This window comes from Clupea harengus, chromosome 19, assembly GCF_900700415.2.
Source record: "Clupea harengus chromosome 19, Ch_v2.0.2, whole genome shotgun sequence".
Lineage (NCBI taxonomy): Eukaryota > Metazoa > Chordata > Actinopteri > Clupeiformes > Clupeidae > Clupea > Clupea harengus.
The window spans coordinates 13904987-13926713 of record NC_045170.1 but is presented as its reverse complement, the minus strand read 5'-3'; the positions used below and the strand labels follow the sequence as shown (position 1 = coordinate 13926713).

The 21727-nt window shown below is 44.6% G+C and overlaps 1 protein-coding gene across 1 annotated transcript in view; it reads left to right on the top strand.

Moving 5' to 3' along the window:
• Positions 1–819: 819 nt before the first annotated feature.
• The window catches only part of zfpm2b (zinc finger protein, FOG family member 2b), a 41474-nt gene continuing 20566 nt past the window's right edge, over positions 820–21727 (top strand). The window contains exons 1-3 of the mRNA XM_031586230.2: positions 820–1137; positions 13754–13912; positions 16358–16453. Coding sequence (XP_031442090.1) covers positions 1098–1137; positions 13754–13912; positions 16358–16453 — 295 coding nt within the window. The 5' untranslated portion in view covers positions 820–1097. The remainder of the gene's footprint in view (positions 1138–13753; positions 13913–16357; positions 16454–21727) is intronic.

The following is a 21727-nucleotide window of genomic DNA, read 5'->3' as shown; positions in this document are numbered from 1 at the left end:
ATCGCAGCATCTCTAATGTGGCAATACATAAAATAAATAGCGGCTTCTGCTTGCTCGCTGATCCTCAGCCCCGCGCACTGGGGCTTTGTTGGCATGTTTTCTTTGCTACATGGCAGAAAATTGCTATCTATTTGCATTGCATTGGAGAAATGTCTTAGGATGTTTAATTCTGCATGTATTAAGATGGATTGTTGCCAACAACAATGAAAGGCTTTAAAATGAGGAACTATTGTGTGCCAGTTTTCCATATTGTTGAATATAATTGCCTGTTTTTACATAAAATAATAATTTAATACAATACAACAAATACATTTGGATGAAGTAAATGGAGACTTTTCGATAGAAAGTTCCAGTTATTTCTCATTTGAAGCATTTGATATAAAATGCATAAATCAGGGTAGGCTAAAAAGACTTGAATAAAATATAGTACTCTAACAGCAAATACGATAACGGGCAGATGTAAACATAGGTCATGACATAGCCTGCAAACTAGGTAAAAGTGGCACTTGTCCTCTCTTCTCCTGTAGGTTGTAGCCCCACCATAAAAAAAACTTTATAGGCCTACAGATTAGGCCTGTATTCAGATTGTAAAATATATCTTATTGGCTACTTGAAAAGTCACTGACATTTGAACAAATGCCTTTGCATGAAATTTACTTGCCATATTTATTTTTTCAAAAATGCCTAAAACTTATTTAGCCGTTCTAAAATCATCTCAAAGGCACACACCGTCTGATCGGAATACAAATGCCCCATTATTGTAGAGGTGAAAGACTGTCAATTTAACGCCTACAGCTACGGCGCAGCGAGAGGCTCAAACCTAGTGTTGCAACAAAAGCGCGACACGCTCTCATCTCCACAGTCAGTCCGCACGGATCACAGTCCGGTAAAGCTTAACCCTGAAGAAGACGAGTGATTCGTAACATATTGCGAGGACAGAGTGAGACAAACAAACATCTATTGTCATTGCAGATCAAACTGCTTTCTACACATTTCAGTTCCAGCTCAAGGCAATACATTTGTCGCTGTTTGGATGAATCAGAGGGTATTCCTGAGAAAGTGTCATAGCAGGATCCACTGAATCGCACAATCCAGGAATGTCCCGGAGGAAGCAGAGCAACCCGAGGCAGTTCAGACGTAAGTGTTTCGGATTGTTTTCTTCACTGTAGGAGTATTGGAAATCGGTTAGTATGATTATTGTTTAGACCATTTTAAAGGCACGTGTAGCCTATACTTACCATGTCACAACGTTTATAAAATGGCAGTGATAGAGAAATGAAGGTAAACTTCAAACGTGCTTCCCCAAGTTCAGTCATCGCCAAGGCACGTAAAGTTGCATTTTGCGGGTATTCGCTGTTGAAAATTAGTTTATAAGAAACCTTGAACACGTGTATATGAAAATGTAGGCAACAGCGAGATTGATCAACTCTTGCAGAGTAGGAGATAACTGGACAATTGTTTGACGAGTATAATACGTTTTGAAAATTGTCGTTAGGATTGCTCTTCATCAGAGCAGGTTTCCTATCGTCATGTATTTATTAATATTATTTTTCACAACGTTTAATATCTATGTTTATATCACTCTGCATTGTAAACAAAACCTACACGTCACACACTTACTGGCACCATTAGAAAAATAATACACACGTGTGTACAAAAACACTTGGACACACTCAGACACACTCACAGAAAGGGAGGTAGACAGAGACATCCATTATTGAATGATCATTGATTTATCAGTCCTCTTTCACCAGCCTCTTCTCTAGGTATGATTACATAATTGTCGTAGTCTTAATTGTCTTTTTAAAATGATTCAGGGTGTTATACATCATGACAGTAAAATCATTATTTTGCCCATTTATTTTTCTTTTCGGACGTGAACTGTTTAAAACCATGTCAGTCAGATAGCAGCGAAACTCATTTAAACAGTTTAAAATATCTAATATTTGGTTTTGTCAGAAAACATATAAGGCATAAATCCCACACACAGTAGGGCAGCTAATGCAGAGGACAAAAGGTTGTTATGGGGTGAGGTACTTCTTTTTTTCCCCTTTTTTTGTTCCCCCTTGAACACATTGCCCTGTTATCTGAACCCCATGCGATTCACAGAGTATTTTCATATTTTGCCTATTCCATTCTCTGGGGTGCCCTCTGTTGTAGAGATAAAGTGCGAATGCTGAAAGAGCTCCATTAATTTGCCCCGATGACTGAGGCGATAAGAGGTGATAATGGGGGAGATAAGCGTGGGGAAGATACACCATCAGACACCCGATTATTACCATTAGAATTCCAGCCTGGCAGTCTGCAGCAGCCTGATAATCTCTCTCTCTCTCTCTCTCTCTCTCTCTCTCTCTTTCTCTTTCTCTCTCTCCCCTACACCCTCCCCTCACTCTAGCAACTCCACTATCCCAACTCCAGCCCTCTCACACCCTCCACCCGTTCCCCTTCCTTAGCTCCACGGAATGATAAGACAAAAAAATAGTCACTCTGCAGTCTCTTTATTAGTCGGCCTGGATGTTCCGATAATATGGTGATAAATTATGTATTTTATTCCCGCTTCCATTCAACGACCTCCCTCAACCCAACCGCCGCCATCCCAGCCCCTCCTCACCACCACCATTGAAACATCACATTGGATTCCTCCATCCAGTTTTTTTTCCCATGAAAAAAGATAAGAAAGAAAGTATTTTTAGGGTCATCTTTTTGCTGTCTCCACTCCCCCCCTCCTCCTCCTCCCTCTCTCTCTCTCTCGCTTCCCAACCCTCCACGCCCCCACCCCCTCCTCCTCCTCTTCCACCCAACCAAAGTTCCATGTAGGCTTTTATTGTAATAAGAGTTTGATCTGGTAGCCTGATAAGCTGGGAGGAGATGGCTGGTTGTGTGTGGGAGCACATATCAATGATATCGGCCCCATCTCGCCACCGAGGGCTGGTAGCAGCTGTTGTTCCCCGGCCCCTTATCGCCCCCCCTGGCCGCAGTGCCAATAAATATGCTCAGATTGGTGGCCAAACAATGGCAGGTTGGCCAAATTTATGATGGGGGGTAGTCAAAAAATAGCCACTGATGCTCCGGGCCAGGCTTGCCTGTGTGCTTCTGTGTCTGTGGCTGAGAGGGGAATGGGGTGTGTGTGGGGGGTGTGTGTGTGGGTTGGTTCTTTAACTCTAAGGTCACCGGCTCTCTTTTGTCGTCTGACCTGTCCATCTCTGGTGTGGTTAATCAGCATGTGTTTGGGTGAGGCTGACCACCGCTGCGTTTGGAAGAGGATTATAATAATCATTTTTTTTTCTTTTTCGAATGGCACCATCATCCATGTGGAAGATGTAGATGACACCTGCTCCTCCGGCGCATCAAAGCCCGGAGTCCGGATCTCTGGGGAAATCGAGCTAAGCTCATTACGGTGGCTCCACAGGTTCAACTGTGTCATGGAACTGTCACGATGATGCTCGATTGATAGCCTCCCGCCGCCATCTCACACGCGCAGGAAGCGTTTTTTGAAAGAACAGTGACAAAAAAAATGACTAACACAGAACTTGGCTGCTGTGGAGTCACTGTCTTGAATTGGCGATTTGCCTTTTTTGTTTGTGAAATCTCGGGTAATTTATTTGGAGGCTGTCACGCTGGTTGTCGGGCCGCTAATACGATGCCGTCAAAATATGATAATTTTTTGTTATTATACCCTATCAAGGATGTCAGATTTGTTGCCTCTCTTTTATTCTTTTTTTTTCAATCCGTTTTGATTAACTTCATCTGCCAACTGTCAGAGCGAGGCTTCGCTCAGATTGCCTGCTATCTTCACAGATCAATGCAATATGAAGAGGGGTTATTGTGTGCCAACTTTCTCTGCAGCATCTGTTCGCCGCTAATTAGATATGAAGAGCTGAAGCTCATTGGGCCGCAGAGAGGAACCACGATTCGGGAAAGAAAAAGAGAAACAGAAGCCATCGATATGCGTGGTGTATACATAGCCTTCTCTTTTTCTGTTTTTCTCCCCCTTCTCTTTCTCACACACACACATCCACAGTCACACAGAGACACACACTCACTCTCTCTCTCACGCTCACTCTCCCACATTGTGAAGTATTCAAGGTGCTTCAAAGGCAAGATGGTGTCAGGGTCTATTGTGGGGCTCCTCCTGATGGCTATCATTGCACAGAAGGCAGAGAGGAGAAGGATGCTTAGGCAATGCCTCCTGTGTGTTTTTTTCTCTGCTTTGCCACAGCAGCAGTCATCATCCCCATTTGACAGGATGAGGTGCAGGGTGCTGATTGCCTCCTTCCTTTGTTTAACGAGGAGGGAGGTGTGTGTGTGTGTGTGTGTGTATGTGTGTGTATGTATATGTGTGTGTATGTATATGTGTGTGTATGTGTGTATGTGTGTGTGTGTGTGTGTGTGTGTGGTGTGTGTGTGTGTGTGTGTGTGTGTGTGGGGGGGGGGATGATTAGTGTTGCCTAAGATTAATGAAAGGTGTTGATTTTGATTTCTCTCTCTCCCTCTCTCTCCCTCTCTCCCTCTCCCTCTCCATCTCCATATATATCTCTCTCTCCCTCTCTCCCTCTCCCTCTCCATCTCCATATATATCTCTCTCTCTCTCTCTCTCTCTCTCTCTCTTGTTTGTGTATGCACTCTTTTCCCCCTTCTCATTTTCCCCCTTTTTTAATCTTTTGTCAGAGCATAGAGAAAAAAAGAGAGCAAAGATGCTTCATGTCTAATCACACTGTGAGAAAATAGACTGGAGTAACAAATGTTGTGTTTTGTCTTCTAATGGCATCTGGCCCCTTTGATTCTCTGTCTTTTTCGGTTTCTCTGTATCTGTGCGAGTGACTGTGAGGAATGACTAAGGATACTAATGATTGTGAGCTTCTACTTAAAATCACAGTCTTTACATTTTCATGTTATATACGGCCATGAAAACCCACCTCGTTTACTGGATAATAAATAATTCATATGATACACATTTTTTGAAGAGTTTGAAAGAATCAGTCATTCCCTCGAATGTCCTACTCCAGTTTTATAGTGATGCCTCACAAACAACACCAACATGACCACCATCCTCCTTAGGAAGTGGTCAGTCTTGTCCATGTGATAGAATCAATGCAGAGGTGAGATAAGCAAGATGTTTATTTGACTGACTTTAATCACTGGTGTTGCAGTGTTGCTTGATGCGCTATCACTAATGTCCAGCAAGCCCCAGGTAACAACAAACCTTTAGTGTGACTCAACCTTTATTGAACCCCGAAGCCCCAGAATTGTGATGTAGATCAATCTCTCCTTATCGCGGGCCAGGATCGCGTGCCTCTTTTGAAGAGCCAATCACATTTCAATAAATTAGATTTAGTGTTTTTATTATCTGACAATGGGATGTGAATGCACACAATCTGATTGGATTGTGAAACAAAACAAAAGAATTGTGTTTCCAATTACGTTTCACATTGAAGCTAAGGCTCAAGGTACTTCTGTGTGCATATTTATTTGCATCTATTGTTGTGGGGCAGCAATGCATTAATTGCTCAATCATTATGACCTTTAAAGCCATGTTCCCTCCAGGTGAACACGATAGATGTGTTTTCAGTTATTGTGCTCTTCCAGACAGACAGACAGACAGACAGACAGACAGACAGTGTTGAGTGTTGAACTGCTGTAGTGCATGGCTTGTGGGAGGCACTGAATCGGTCTTTAAACTACCTTCTCTGATGTCTATTATTATCCCAAGCTTGTCCAAGGCCTGACTGCAATGTAGGCTAGCTTTTTTTTTCTCTCCCCCACTGAAATTTGAATTTGAATTATCGGGTAACTTCTGGTAGGGTTTTTTTTTGTATTCTGAGGAGAGAGAGGGGGAAACTTTGAATTAACTCATCCCATGAAAGGGTCCATGGACAGGGAATTGATTTGGTCCCCCCACCTAAAGAGATTATGTATCTTAAATGTACGGTCTGGGCTCTGTCAGTGTTGAAGGGATTATGGAGTTCCCTCTCCCTGTTGAGAGATAAATGCCTGAAAGCGCCTGGCAGAGGTTGATCAAATTCGCTCCCATCTCGTCCACGGACTAGAGAAAAAGGCACATTATGGCTTCCCCTGGCTGACTTTGAAATATTCATCAAGTGTTTGCCTGCAAGTTTCCCTTCCAGTGTGTTTGAAGCATGCCTGGTGTGCATATATTCTTATCCAGACACCATTGACCAAATGCCCTGGGGTGCACTAGGGAATTTTTTTCTTTTTTTCTCTTCCTCGGCCCTGATGTGTTCCAGATACATTTCGTTACGGCGGGCAAGGCAAAGTGTCAACAGAGACTAAGTCTTTAATAGAGTGTGTGACGCTGTCAGTGTGCGCATGATAATTCAAACTTGAGTTCATGCAACATGTGCATTTTGCAATTACATTTAAAAAAGAAAGTGAACCTTAAGCGCAAGCGAAGTCAAGTGTGAGACTAAGATGGGGGTTGAACTTAACCTTAAGTGATGAGAGACCTGTCATACGTCATTTATTTTGTCATTGTGAGCACGTCTGTGGTGTTGAGATTAAGAGGTCAAACAGGCAAATAAGAAGTGTTAACATATACCCTCTGACATTGACACTGTTGAGCATTGGAATTTTTTAAACAAACAGTTGAATAGCTAATGCCGCTGAACTTCAGTGACAGCACAGAAACATGAAAACATTTATCTAAGAAGCTATAAGCTGTGTGTGTGTTTGTGTGTGTGTGCATTCATGTTTGTGTGTGTGTATGCGTGTGTGTGTGTGTGTATGTATGTATGTATGTATGTATGTATGTATGTGTATCAGGCAAGAGGTGACAGGAGGCAGAGCTCAGTGCTGGATTAAAGCAAAGGCTTTTCACTTTAATTTGTACACCGGACTTCTCCCGATATACACAGCTATGGACCAGAGTGTACACTGGAAAATCACTAATGGCAGAAGTCTTAGTTTGGGGGGAGAGGGGTGGGTGTTCAAGGGCGATAACTTAAGTTTCTTGCAAACATCTCGCGCAAAAGTACTCTTAAGACTTTAATAAGAATCGCTGTTGGCTTTAAAGCTGCAAAGCTGATGATACCACCGCTGACTGTCAGGCTTATAATTACCTCTATGGCTCTGAAGATGAAGGCATCGGTTGGTGGCATTCTGTTTCTTTCTCTATTTAAGGGGTCATATGCACACAGCTTTGCTGCTCTCTGTCTGTACATTGTGTTAAATTGTCATTGATTTAGCTGGGGATGTTTTTTGGAGATGAGTCAACAGCAGACTTTGTTAGTTCTTGAAAACACCGTGGGGGTGAAGGTAAGACGAGGAATGAGAAATCAGAAGCAACGAGTCAGGGAGAGAGAGAGAGAGAGAGAGAGAGAGGAGAGGGGAGAGGGAGAAAGAGAGAGAGGGAGAAAGAGAGATCTTGATCAGGTGCACCGACTGATTGATTGATGTGTAGCAGTGTGAGCTGACGCGCCAATCAGGTGGGAATCAAGAGTATCCCCCCCCCCGTAACACACACACACAGATAATCACCGCCTTCAAAGTCTGGCTCTCCTCCTATGAGTCAAGGACATCACGGGGTCAAATGACCTTTTTCCCCTCCACCTTGCTTCTAACAGGCCCCGTGACATGGCTGCCATTCTAATGCAAAGCCCTGTGAGAAAGAGAGAAAAAAAACGAAATGGAATAAGAAGTATTGTCCCGATGCATCACTGGTAGTTAAACAGGCAGGGCCGGAGTGAAAGACAAGCATTATGTGCCAGGATTTTAACCCCATTCATGTCTTGGTGCTGTGTAATCACTCTCCCTAATCTTATTTAAAGATGGGGGTAAACAATAGCGGCCATGGGGAAGGGCCATGCACATGGGTGCACACTGGCGGGGATTATGGTAATGTTTTAGGGGAGCTGATGGGGACTGTGTGGCGTCTCCCTCTCTCCGACATTTTTGTACACGGCTCGACGCAAACAAACAGACTAATCTCGATCGTGCCATCTCTCCGCTAAGACGTGACGTGAGGGAGAAGTTGTCTCTGACTTCTGAGTCGGGGAGATGATTTGGTTTTGTTGAGGAATTATTTAAGTGAAGCGTCAGAAGTGTGTGTCAGAAGGGCTTATTTCCATGGTGCTGTTCGGAGGTTTTGTTAATGTTCGAAGGAGTTAAACAACAAAGCCAAAATAATTCTTGTGTAGATCTGGTGGCTTTAATAAATCATAATCTTTTTGTCTATGTTCGATATTATCATTTTTCTAAATAACAATTGCTGGAAAGAGGATGTTTTGTGTTGCTGTCTCAATCTAGACACTGCAATGAGTGTCTTAGGCTTTTTGACAACATTGCACACACACATGCACACACACACACACACACACACACACACACACACACACACACACACACACACACACACACACACAAACACAGGCAAACACACACACTCACGATCACCACAGATGCACATAAATACATGCATATGCATACATCTGTGCATACTCTCAAGCACATACACTTACACATAACAAGTGCAGGTCCTTCAGAGACCCAATCACCATGGAGTCGTTTCGGATGTAAACTTAAAAAGACTCTCTGGGGAGGCCATATCAGGTACACTGATGCCTCTATAACAAGCAGGCTGGGGGGATGAAAAATGAAAGAAGAGAACGAGAAAGAGAGAGCGAGAGAGAGGGGAGGAAGAATAAAGGAGGGGAAAGAGAATAAACCCCCTCAGGTGATTCTGGCCTCCAGATTGGGCTTTGGCCGTGTCCGTATCGGGAGCCGCGCGCAGCTGGGCGAGAGGCGTCACGCCACTGAGTCAATTGGGCAGACAATGGCGGGATGGCACAGCGCTGCGGACTGGATGCCCTTATGCAGTGCCAAGGTGCCACAGCTGTGCGTTTGATGTGAGACAGATTTATGGAGGAAGGTATGCCTTTCACTCTCGCTATTTGTGCCCCTCTCTCTCCCTCTCTCCCTCTCTCCCTCTCTCTCTCTCTCTCTCTCTCCCTCTCTCTCTCTCCTGCTGTGTCTCTAGTGTTCTGTCTGGCCTGGCTCATCCTCCTCTCTGTCCCTCTCCCTATCACAGACAGAACGAAACGTGTCCCCAGCTCAAAAGCATGTGGCTCTTGGTCAAAATGGCACACACTCCTGGTCTCTCTTTCACAAACACATACGCACACACACACACATATGGAGTGTTTACAAATACATCACAGCCTTTATGGACTCATCAATTGATGTTATATAACAGCATATTATAATAGATATGTAACAAACAGCAAATTTTAGAGAACTGTGTTTAACGCAGTACTGTAGATGCATTACTTCTCTCAAACCTGGTCCTCAACCTCGTTTGGTAATTGCTTCACTGATTCTAACAAGGAGTCAATTCCTCCACCTGGAGACAGGTGTGAACAAGACTGTTGTCATCTTTCCGGATGCAACGGACACGATAATGATGTTGTTTTAGACGGAGAGCAAATTAATTTAGACAAGCCCGTGTCGTGTGACTGTGGAAGACATCCTAAGAGAATGTGCTGCACCGGAAAAGATTAAACTTTCACTACACTGACAACGAGAATATATTTATCTGTTTAGGTGTCTTACCTCCTGACGCCTGTTCACCAAGTGCTAACATATGGAAATTACTTAAGCGTGTGATTGTTTTTGGCAGAGCAAAGCTAACCACGCACATTACGTGTGAAAATTTGCTTTCGCTCACAGAAGGATGCTCGCAATATGGTCAAGGGAGAGTTCCGAATTTTTCCTTTCAGTGGAAACCTAAGATCTGTAATGCGGCAAATCAATGTCCTTCTGTCTATTATGTAAAGAAAATATGCCCATGAGCAACTTCGGATGGTAATGAACCTCTGTTGTATGCGGTGTGTTAATTGAAAATGGGTGGAAATCAAGCAGATTTTTCATTGTAATTGATCATTAGGCTTTTCACAGCTGTTAGGGGAAGAGCATGGAGCTGAGATGGTATCGGCAGAAGTGCTTGTTAAGATCATTATGAGAGAATACAGTTTTGAAGAGTAACGAACAAGACACTCAAGTAACACTCGGGAATCATTTGTTAAACAACGACAGAAAATATGGAAGGGCGTTCATAGCTTTTTTGGAGTGTTGTGACAAAAACATTTATTTAGAGTGAAACAATTTTAGCCTACCCACATAAAGAAACCGACATATTGAGTGTACAAAAAAAACAGAACAAATGTAGTCAAGAAAATTAACACCCCGCATAGGTAATGAGTAAATGTTAGACTCGCTACTTTTGAGAAAGGGGTCGCAGTTATGTGTAAGTTCATAAAAATCACATCACATATAGGGAAACCGATGCACTAATCCTAATAAATGCATATAGAACTGATGCCTTTATCCAGCGCGACTGACAGTGCATATATTTGCATACATTCTACTAACGTGCACCATGGGAATTGAACCCACGGTTTTGGCATGGGTAGTGCCACGCACAAAAAAATACCTCCTATTCAATCATACTGACCTGTGACATGTTCACCAGTTGGGGTAAAGCTTTCTAAACGAGGGAAGGGTCCAGAGACAGACTAACCCAGACGCTTGGTTCCATCAGCATGGCCATGTTGGTAGCCTGCTGCTCCCCGCAATTAGTGTGACTGGAATCAGTGGCACAGCAGCTGTCACAGGGATACGCTGGTGTTCTCAAGGATGCGTCACTGTGCAGGGCCAACTCGAAAATCTGCTCCCGAGTGTGTGAACATGCGGCTGTGGTCGGGGTGTTTGTGTGTGCGTGTGTGTGTGTGTGTGTCTGTGTGTTTGTGTGTGTGTGTGTGTGACTAACCTCCCCATAATTTGGGAGAGCAACCTCCCAATCCCAAAGCACTTTTACTCTCCATCATCTCTTTTTCTATCACTTCTTTCCTCCCTCCTCCTCTCTCCCTCTCCCTCTCCCTCTCCCTCTCCCTCTCCCTCTCTCTCTCTCTCTCTCTCTCTCTCTCTCTCTCTCTCTCTCTCTCTCTCTCTCTCTCTCTCTCTCTCTCTCTCTCTCTCTCTCTCTCTCGCTCTCTCCCTCTCTCCCTCTCTCGCTCGGCTGCTGTGCTGGTGGCAGGTGCTGCTGACTGCTGTGTGTCTGTGTTGCCTTGTTCTCTGGAGCACCGAGGAGCAGGATGGCCAGATTAGGCGCTGGTTGGCCGGGGCCACCGCTGAAAGTGGCCCAGAGCTGGGACAGAGGGGGCCGCGATTTTCATGGTGCTCCGCTCCTGTCAGATTCAATTACTTCACCTCTAATTAGGGTGGACCTGGAGAGGGGCCCGCGCTCTGATACGGGGGTCCGCACATGTTACCGTGGCACCCGCTGATAGTGCGCTGCGGCGCTATCGCCATGCAAACACACGCCTCCTACATCGCAGCCGAGCAGCAAATCCAACCATGAAATTAGCAGTCGCTCGGATCATGCCTGCATATTTTATTGCATATTTTATGTCATGCATTCATTTTTCCCCCCCCTTTTTTCTGTTCTGCCCATTTCTCTTCTTCTTTTGTCGCTCTCCTCTCCCCCCCCCCCCTCTCTCTCTCTCTTTTTCTCCCTTTCGCTGTGATAAGGGTATACAGCATGGATGTGAGCGGGGCTGAGTTATGAAGCCTACCTGGAGTGAGGTGTCACAAATCAATTCATTTAGCTCTGAGTTTTAGTTCACACTGTAATTCATTATTCCCCTTCATGATCATTTTCATATCAGTTTAACTCACGGCACAGCACACCTCCTCTTAACTGTCAAGTTTGCCTTGTTGTTTTGTTTGTGTTTTTCCTTTTCTCCCCCCCCCCCCCCCCCCCCGTATGTGTGTGGCACTGTGTGTGTTCAGTAACCCAGCTGTTAGGCTGTTTTAGAGGTGTATGTATCGAGGCCAGTGCGATTCTCTCACTCACACACACACACACACATGCACACACACACACTCGGTCTGAAGGACATTTGTCAGGCAGAGGTCTGGTGTCTGGGTCTCAAGCCAAGGAGGTGCCCGGCACATGGGTTTTGTTGGAAGGGGTTGAGGCGGCGCAAGTGTGACCCGGTTCAAAGGGCCGTCTCTGCGGGGTTCTGCCGAGGCTGTCACTGATCCATTCTCCAGCTCTGTTCACGGGCGCAGCCGGAGCTGACCTCCCACAAAAGAGCGATTCATGAGCCGAACAAAAAGAAAGGGAGTCCCTCACTGAGATCAGAGGATCTTAAGAAGCGTGTGTGGACACACACACACACACACTTTCTCTCTCTCTCACACACATAGACACACACAAGATCAGAGGATCTCTAAGAATGTGCATGGACACATGTTCACATTCTCATACACTCCTAATGATGCACGGGACCATAGTATGGGGACACAGAAAACACCACACGCACACATGTGAGCACTCACACCAAGATCAGAGGATCTGTGGCAGCGTGCCATCACACACACATGTGCACACACACACAGGCACATTCAGCCTGTTTCACCTAGCAATTTTGGACAGTACACAGACCCGATTAGCAAGATCAGAGGATATTTACCAGTTTGAACACTGTCACAGAGAACCAATCACATGCATTGCACACTCACAGAGGCACACACAAATGTGCTTTCTTACATGCATGTTTGCACAGACATTGTCTTGCTGACATTATTGGATCAAGCAGTGGAGAGAGACAGAGGGAGAGAGAGAGGGAGAGAGAGAGAGAGAGAGAGAGAGAGAGGGATAATGAGAGAGAGAGAGAGAGATATTTTCCAATAGTAGAACTAACAAAACCCTCTCAAAGGGCTTCAACACGAGACTGAAAGAGCTCATCCTTCCGTCTGCCATTGTCAGATTCTTGAGTAAACAACTCAGGTTTGACTCCTTATTTGCATCATAATATCAAAGGTGAGACGACTAACTAAGCTAATTCCATTCAGGTGGTAGAAGCTTAAGCGTAGCCACTGATGAAGGGAAGCAGAAAAGCATTAAATATGCTAATATCAAAGAATATGGTAGGGCTGGGAGCAAAAACGGCATCGCACTGATAGAATGCAGTCACATTTTTTCCAGAGGATGGAAATTAATCAAACAGAGAAAAATGAACTTTGTGATTGCACGGGTGTACTACCCAAAGGCATGGCAAAGTAAATGAAAAATCAACATTGTACTGACTGATAAGGCAAATTAATGAAAAGTGTGTTCTTTCTACCTTCAATGCTGTTGCTTGTGTGAACAAGTTATCTCGGAGCAGAAGTGACCGTGGGGTCTTGGATCAGTTCCTGTTTCTGTCTCCAAAGGGGAGGAAATTGCTTTGTAGTAGTTAAATCTGCACAATACTGCTCTCTCTCCTTCTCTCACACTATTTCTCTCTTTCCCCCTCTCTCTCCTTCTCCCTAAATCTTTCTTTCTCTCTCTCTCTCTCTCTCTCACACGCTCTCTCTCTCACACACACATGGCTGGTGCTTCATTCAGCTCTGAGTCAAGAGCGTAGTAGCGGTTAACTTCCTTAACATTTCCTTTGCATTTCCTCCTTTATTACAAGGAATCTCAGAAAACAATTCTCAGTAGAACCCTTAAGCCATTTCTGTCATAGGTATCCCTTACTGTAACTGAGGAGGTTTTGAGACCTCACTATGTATAGTCAGAACTGAGTCAGAACGAGAATAAAAATCAGGAATAAAATGTTTGGAATTGTCAGTGTTTTCTCATACTGGCCAGTGAATTGCTAATCTGAAACTCCAGATTGAACTCTAGATTCAGGCGGTTTTGTGGGTAAAACCTAACGGGCTCCTCTGCTGGGTCCACTTCTTCTCGTCGCAGGGGGGTTGGAGAATGGCCTGGAAGAAGACCAGATCGAGGGTGTGTCGGGGGCCAGGGACAGCCTGACCAATGGAGACCCGTCTGAGGAGGGAAGTCTTTCTGAAGGCACAGACCCAGAGAACCTCTCCGTGAGAGACCAGGAGCAGTCCAGCAGCCACGGTGGGTGACACATCAATATCTGGGAAACATGTTCATATGTTCAGAGATTCCTCATCAGATACTGTATAGTTATGGGGGTTCAGTTTTTATGTTATCATTCTAACCAAGACACTTGTATCACTTTGGACCTTATGGATGTCAGTCACATGGGTAGAGGAGAAAGGAGAAATTAGTTTTTATGAAATTGTGGTAAAAGTGGGTGATCTGAAGAAAGTTGGAAAAAAAAACAATTTCATTGTTGTGCAGATTTATCAACATTCAAATGATCACCATTCTGCTCGTACTGTCTCAGCTAGAAGGTAGTCGGAGAAAATAAGGAGTGTATAAGTGTAATTAGAGGGCCTTGTCTTTTGAGGAAGTTTCAGAGTCGGGAGACGGGAACGGAGCATTACTTGCAAGCTTCCGGTGATGCGAGGCACTTTTCATGGTTAAGATGGGTTCCAACACACACCCACACTCACCCTGCCCCCCTCGTTCCTTCAAGCCCCCCCCTATGTTTTATTTCCGCTGGAAGGAATTTATTTTCTCCTTTGTAGAATTCAATTTAACTACAACTAGGGCGAGATTTTAAATGCAGAAGGATACAGGTGGAGGCAGGGGGGCTGGATGCCTATACATTTCTACTAAGGTTATTGGTCATAGTAAATAACAACACAGTAAAGTGGAGCTGCTGGAGGCGTAAGCTATCAAACACTCAAAGCAAATACCATCGACTCTTTGAACTTAAACGCAATTACATACCCCAGTTGTGGCCACACCTTTACGATCACAATTCCTATTAGCGCTGCAAGGCTGGAGTGTGTGTGTGTGGGGGGGGGGGGTTGTGAAACAGTCATCTAGACCTGGATTTGACAGCCTCCGGGGGGGTGCAGTTTGAATTTTTGTCGTGGTCTGAATGGTAGGCGTTTTTATTTTGTAAATGATGAATCTTCCCTTTGAAATGCCTTTGTATTTTGACGTTACCCCAGCGTTCAGAAAGTTTCCCGGCTGTACGCTGCCACATAAACTACCTGCATTGCCTTCCAGGGAAGAATCTTCAAAAGAGAAATCCTTTTTTTTTTAATTGGCCGTGCGGCACGTAATTCTCTCTTTTGTTCTACTTGAAAAGAAATAAAGGCACAACGTGTCGGAAAATTCATTTGCGCCGTCAATGAGATTAAAGTTACTCTCCACCTCTGGTTTAAATACATATGTATATTTATTTATATATGTTTCATGCAAGCCACCTCATGCTGCATTTCTTAAAATGAATTTTGACAGTGAAGTAATTATCTTTGCAGTAGTATGAATATTCATCAGGCATGTATTGATAGACTGGCCAATCACATTGTTGCATTTTGAAAGCATTGACATTCTTCTGTCAGGTTGATTCAATAAAGAATTCCGTCACCCACACCAAAACCTCCCTTGGGGTAGGCATCATGTTGTGAATATTTAATTTCACTTAATTGTGTCTTTCTGGTCTATGTCAAAATTTCATAAAACCCACAATTCTTACCTTTTGTTTGACAGTATGGTGAGGAGCTCAAATTCTCTCCATCTGCCATTTTCCTTAAACAAAGCCAAAACAGTAATGAGTAAAATTTGTCAGTTATTTTATACTTTGCTCTAAATTATGCATATATCACTATTGCCCAATTATAATACAGAGTTATAGGTTAACATTGCTGCCTAAATTACTCAACTTTTTTTACATTTTATTTTTAAACTGAATTAAAATACCTCGAGAGAACTACAAAGATTTATGTGAATGCGTAAGTGTGTGTGTGTGTGTGTGTATGTGTGCACGAGTATGTGTGTGTGCTTTTTTTATGTGAGGAAAGTTGTGGAGGTATCTCAAGGGTATTGGGAGCCTGGGTGGAAAAAAACAGTCTCTTTTCTTGGAGGAAAAAGTTCTTCTCCCTAATGCTGTGCCACTGGTGTCAAGGCAGCCAGCAGAAAATCCTTAATCACGGCTTAATTAAGGAATCATCTCGTGGCTTCATTTCTGGCCCCGCTCCGTAATTAAACATTTCCAGTGCGTTTCGTTACAGGGCTTAACGTACGCACCAGGCCTGTGATCAAGGTGGGGCCTGGGACGTTTCCTCCACTTTTCCATTCTCGTCTTTTTTTTTCATTCCGGGGCTTTTCTTATTCTTTTATTCCCGTCTGAGCAAACCTCAGGCTTGAGTAAAAATCCCAGAAGTAATTCTAGTCACTTGAAAGAAAGATATAAGGGGACAAAAGAAAGATGTGTGTTGCAGTGCAAGGCATATGGTATGTCCGGCAGCTTAGACTTTGTCAAACGCTGGTGCTAAACCTTTGATCCAAGACAATGTGCGGTTCTGTCAGAAACTCTAATATGGGGGTATATTCAGTCACAGTATTTTTTGTGTGTGCCATGTGTTAATGTTTGTATTTAAGTTAGTGTCTCTGAACTTTGAACCTGTTGTCTAACCGCTACAGAGGATGGCAGCCCAAGGCCTGGTCAGAAGGGTTCGGAGGACCAAGACATGCCAGCTGGGATCAGCCAAACTGGATCCCAAGAGTGGGATGGACCAAGTAAGCAAATAAATAACACAATACTCCCTTGTGAATGCAGTATTCATATACTGCACGATGCTGTAATTGCTACATTGCACTACAACATATTATAGCACTTGAGCTCTGGCAGATGGGTCCCACAGAATAAACATGAGTGAAATAAATTAAATGTTCAAAAGAAGGAGACACAAAGGACCAGAGACATATCTCCAGAAAATAGCACCTATGAAGAGTACTGAACTTGCACCCGTGTCCAAACATCTGACACCCATCTTTTAGATAGCTTTACCATAATATCAGCTAAAAAAAAAAACAGGACCCAAATATCACCATCAAGTGCTAACGAGCGCTGGCAAGCACGGGATGCACAGAGATCATACTCCCTATGGAAGAGCATCGTTGGCAGGGGCGTCGCAAGGAGTTGAAAACATTCAGAGCTTAGCCCAGACCTGTAGGGAGGTCCAGGGGCATTCTCCCCCGTGAAAGATTGTTAAATTCTGGCAACTAAATGCACCATTTTCACACAGTTTGAGACAGAAACGGTAAGCCTAAAGACAGCCCATGGCATGCAGGGCCCGTCGTCTGTCTGACTCACATGAACATTACCCCATCCTTTGTACCACACTGCTTGCCTACTTGGAAACACTTCTATGCTAGGTCACACTGACATGGACATTACCATAGGTTACCCATAGAAAACATTTAAGGTTTTTTTATCGGTAGAAGTCATATTTCGTGTGAACATCATACTGTTTGAATATCAGAGAAGAATGTCGGCTTTTGTCTGGTAGACCGAGGTTTAGAGAGTACTGTGTGGAGATCTCTCTTGTGCTCACACAAAATGCACGCGTCAAGTAGTGTGAAGTAGATCTGCTGCTTGAATGACCCACTGATGAACCAAAACGTACTTGCGTTTTTGATCAACAATATCATATTATTTTTGAGGGCTTTAATGCCTGATCGGAATGACAGATGAACAGATCTGGGGCTATTTCTTTTTATTCTTTTATAAAAATGTTCGGGGGCTATTCATAAAACATTTGGGGCAGGAGCCCCGGACGCCCAGGTCTAACGACGCCCATGGCCAAGTAATAACTGAAATTACAAACATGGATTCTTTGCTCTCAAGAATACGACCTTAGTCGTTTTAGTCCAAGTGTGTTAAGGAAATACATTTGGAGAAAATTCAGTTTTTTTTTCACTTTTCAAGGATGGCTTGTCTGACTAATAGAAACTGTGGTACCCCCATTCATGTGGCGCCAAGGGCATGTGCCATGCCTGCCATACCTTAGTTTCACCCCTGTAAAGAACGTATGCTTAGTGAGGCCACCAGGTTAGCAACACAGCTAATGCCTTGAAGCTCCAGAGATTGAATTAGTTACATAAATTTAAATTTTTTTTATTTACAGTGCTTTTAATTTCATCATTTTATGAGAAGCTGAATCAGAGAAATTTCTACATGATGCTAGCCAGATACATCGCCAGCATTTCTGTCCTATTTACCTGTTTGGTGTATATTCACTTGGTGCTGATTTAAAGGTACATTGAAAATAAGAAACGATCGTGTCACTCTGCACCGAGACGCACATGGAAATATTGCTGTCAGCATTCTGAGGCGCCCGACTAGACAGACACATTAATCTTCTTCCAGTAAATCAACAGTAGGCCAAACGTCCCGTTTTTCCCGGGACTGTCCCGTTTTTCACACAGAGGAATCTCGACACCCTACTCAACAGTCATCAGACCATGTAGAGATTTCTCTGTTTCTGTCTCTCTTTTTTCATCTCTCTCTCTCTGTTTTCTTTTCTCTCGCTAGCTAATTCTATCGCCAGAAATGATCTCACTACCATCCCTGCAAAGAAAGGAGTGAGAGAACATGGAGAAATGATGGGATATCTCTCCTATCTCATCATGGCTATTTGTAGTCTTTGTGTGGCAGGGGCGGAGGGGTGCTGTGATATAATTGCAGGGCTGATATTCATGCTTCTCCAGATGGGGTGTTGGGGGAGATTTGCACCCCCCCACCTCAGCCCTCTCCCCCTGTCCTCCAGCTAAACATGATGAACAGAGATACACACTCATTCTTACAATAATGAGCTTCAGTGCTCTACTATCTGATTCTGCTGAAATTATAATTTTTTTTTTATATTCAGTAATCTAAGAGCCCATAGCTTCCCATTATACTCAGCGCTGTGTGTGAAAGTGTGTGTACGTGTGTCTCTGCGTGCGTGTGTGTGTGTCCATAGAGGGGGGAGTTGAGGTTGCGCATTGAGAGTGAAAAGCAGTGATTGTAATTAGTAGTTGACATGTAATAGCAAAAAAAATCAGACAATGCACATGTGCGTAATGCAGTCAGGAGGCCTTTAAAGTTGAGCCGTGTTGAGCCGTCGGTCCTCCATGGGGCCTCTTCCCTTTTGATGAATGCCAAGATCTGAAATTGGATGTGTCAGAGAAGGGGGCAGAGCGAGAGTGAGAGTGAAGATGATGGAGAGATGAAGAGCAGAGGATTGATAGATGAGAAAGGGATGAGAGAACGAGAGGACAGATGCAGATGGGGTCGATGCATGGAAGAAGAAAAAAAAAAGATGGAAGCGTGTGAGCGAAAGAAAGAGAAGGAGAGAGGGAGGGATGGGACAAGAGTGAGTAGGGGAGCAAAGGGATTTCAATGGAAGTGCGGTGGATTAGAAAAATCCCTGGAACAATGCGAAATCATTACAGCTCCCGACGACATCAAAGCCACGCTGATTGAGCCCCCTGAAAGCCTGTTCACAGGGGGTACCCCGAGCCCGGCAAAGCGCATGTAAAACCGGTGCGCCGGCACCGTCCGGGCCCCTCTCGGCTGCTGCGATGATCCGATTGGAAATGTAGGAGCCTATAGATACTGCCACCAGAAACGTCTCAGGAGGCCTCTGACATTTATACCGAGGTCGGGCACCACACCGTTTGAGGTTTAATACTCCTTTATTCTGCCACCGTTAGTGGTGTTTCTGCACCCTCGTAGACACACACACACTCTGTGTGCTATGAGTCTGGCTCGCGTGGAATCGCAGTCTTTGACTTGGTTGTGTCCTTCTCAAGCACCTTGTGCGCCCCTCTTGACCTCTGTTTGTAATCAGAGTCGAGTGAAGTATACCGGCCCTGTCACACGCTGTAGTTTTATATTTATATATTTCCATTTCATTTTAATTGAGTGGAGAGGGTGGGGTGGGGGTGGGGTATATAATGGGGGCAGGGGGGGTAGGGTTTGCCTGTCAGTCGAATTAAAATACCACATAATAATAATAATATTAATAATAATGACATTGATAAAAGGGCTAATCTTCACAAAACAAAACAGCATGTTCCTCCCTGATTGTGCGGGTTGTTGAGGTATTCAATTAGGCCGTTTCCGCTGGCATATTAATCATCTTTTCAACAAACAAGTCAGCGGTAATTAAAGGGGAGCCTGGATAAAGACGTGTTGCTGGATCATCACTCCGTTTATCAGTGGCGCGCACACACGCACGCAAACCGCGCACACACACACACACACACACACACACACACACACACACACACACACACACACACACACACACACACACACGCACACTTACACACACTCACATATGCATACACAGAAATACACAAACACACACACAAATACACATCTACACACACATGAACCATGAGCATACCCACACATGCAAACATGTGCATTCACACACACACGCACACACACGCGCGCACACACACACACACGCACAGATGCAGAGACACATAATCATGTGCATGCATATTCAAGCACATACATGCATAAACACACACACACACACACGCGCACACACACACACACACACACACACACACACACACACACACACATACACACAAAAGCACACACACACACACACACACACACACAATATGCACACATAATATACACAATCACCTCCTGTCCCTCTTTCTCCAGTAAATCCTCAGCCAGTGAGGGGAATGTCAATGTTGGGGTTAGCTGTGCATGTGGGGCTGAGGGGCAGGCTCTGGTGTGCGCCTCTGAATACCACTCCTGTCACAACCAAAGCCCCACATCCGCTGTGCTCCTTGGCACACACACACACAGGGGAGCGCTGAATATATTCTATCATTCTTTTTTTTATTTCTGGTGGGGGGAAAAGAGCTTTGGGGCTTCAATCGTGTTAACCTGGAACAGAGGATGGAGAGAGGCTTCTGTGCCCTGCTTCTCAGTCAGAGGGTCCTGGCTGCCTTGTGAGCTGATGAATATGTGGGCCTTTGATTGCTCTGAAAAAAAAAACAGATTCTTGCACAAAGGGTTTGGAATCAGCAGCTCCCATCTAAATTTGGTTGAAAGTAGTATTGCTAGTGTAGTATAATAGTTTTGCCATTGTGTTTAATACTTCAAGAATAGTGCCAGGCTGGTAGAACTGATTTGTGGTTATTAAATGATTCCATATGGTTGTACCATGAGAATCCAATCAATCTAGTCTGGACATGAATAGAAATTGTGACCTGCCTGTGAGCTTTTGGGCAGGGGTGATTGGAAGTTTTTTGGGGGGGGGGGTGTGGGGGTCGCTGGGATGCTGACCGGCTGGCTGTCAGTGTCTTCAGACAGTTTCGGTCCAGCGGCACCAGATGAGCAGCCGCATGGCTGCCGAGTTCCCAGCCCGTCTGAGGACGTTTGTTATGATCCCTAGGCAGCCTCGCGGCACAGCGGCACAGCGCCGGCACAGCGCCGGCACAGCGCCGGCACAGCGCCGCTGACACCTGAGCACCGCCGCCGCTGCCATCGACATCACCGGGCGCAATCGCTCCGCACCCCAGCAACCTCTTTCTTCTGCGGTGGCTTGACTCCAGATGCGCTCAAGCGGCCTGCCACGCCAGAGTGAGACAGAACGAGAGAGCACAAGAGAGAGGGAGAGAGAGAACAAGAGAGATAGAGAGAGAGGGAGAGAGAGAGATGCTCCTCTCCAGGAAATCATGACAGCAAAAAGGGGAGAGAAGTCAAAAACCCGCGACAATGTGCCAGAGAAATATCAGAGAGTGTGTATGTGTGTGTGTGAGTGTCTGTATGTGTGTGTGTGTATTTTTTCTCTCTCTCTCTCCTCCTCCTTCACCCAAGCCAAAGATGGGTCGTCTCCAAATCCTTGTGCCCTATCAGACAAATTAAAGTAAATCAAGCATGAAATGAAGCAGGAGAGCCTGGAGATAAGGTCCCTTTAAGTCCCTTACAGATTAGGCTGCAGAGTGAGTGAGTGAGGGAGGGAGGGAGAGAAGGAGAGGAGGAGAGTGAGA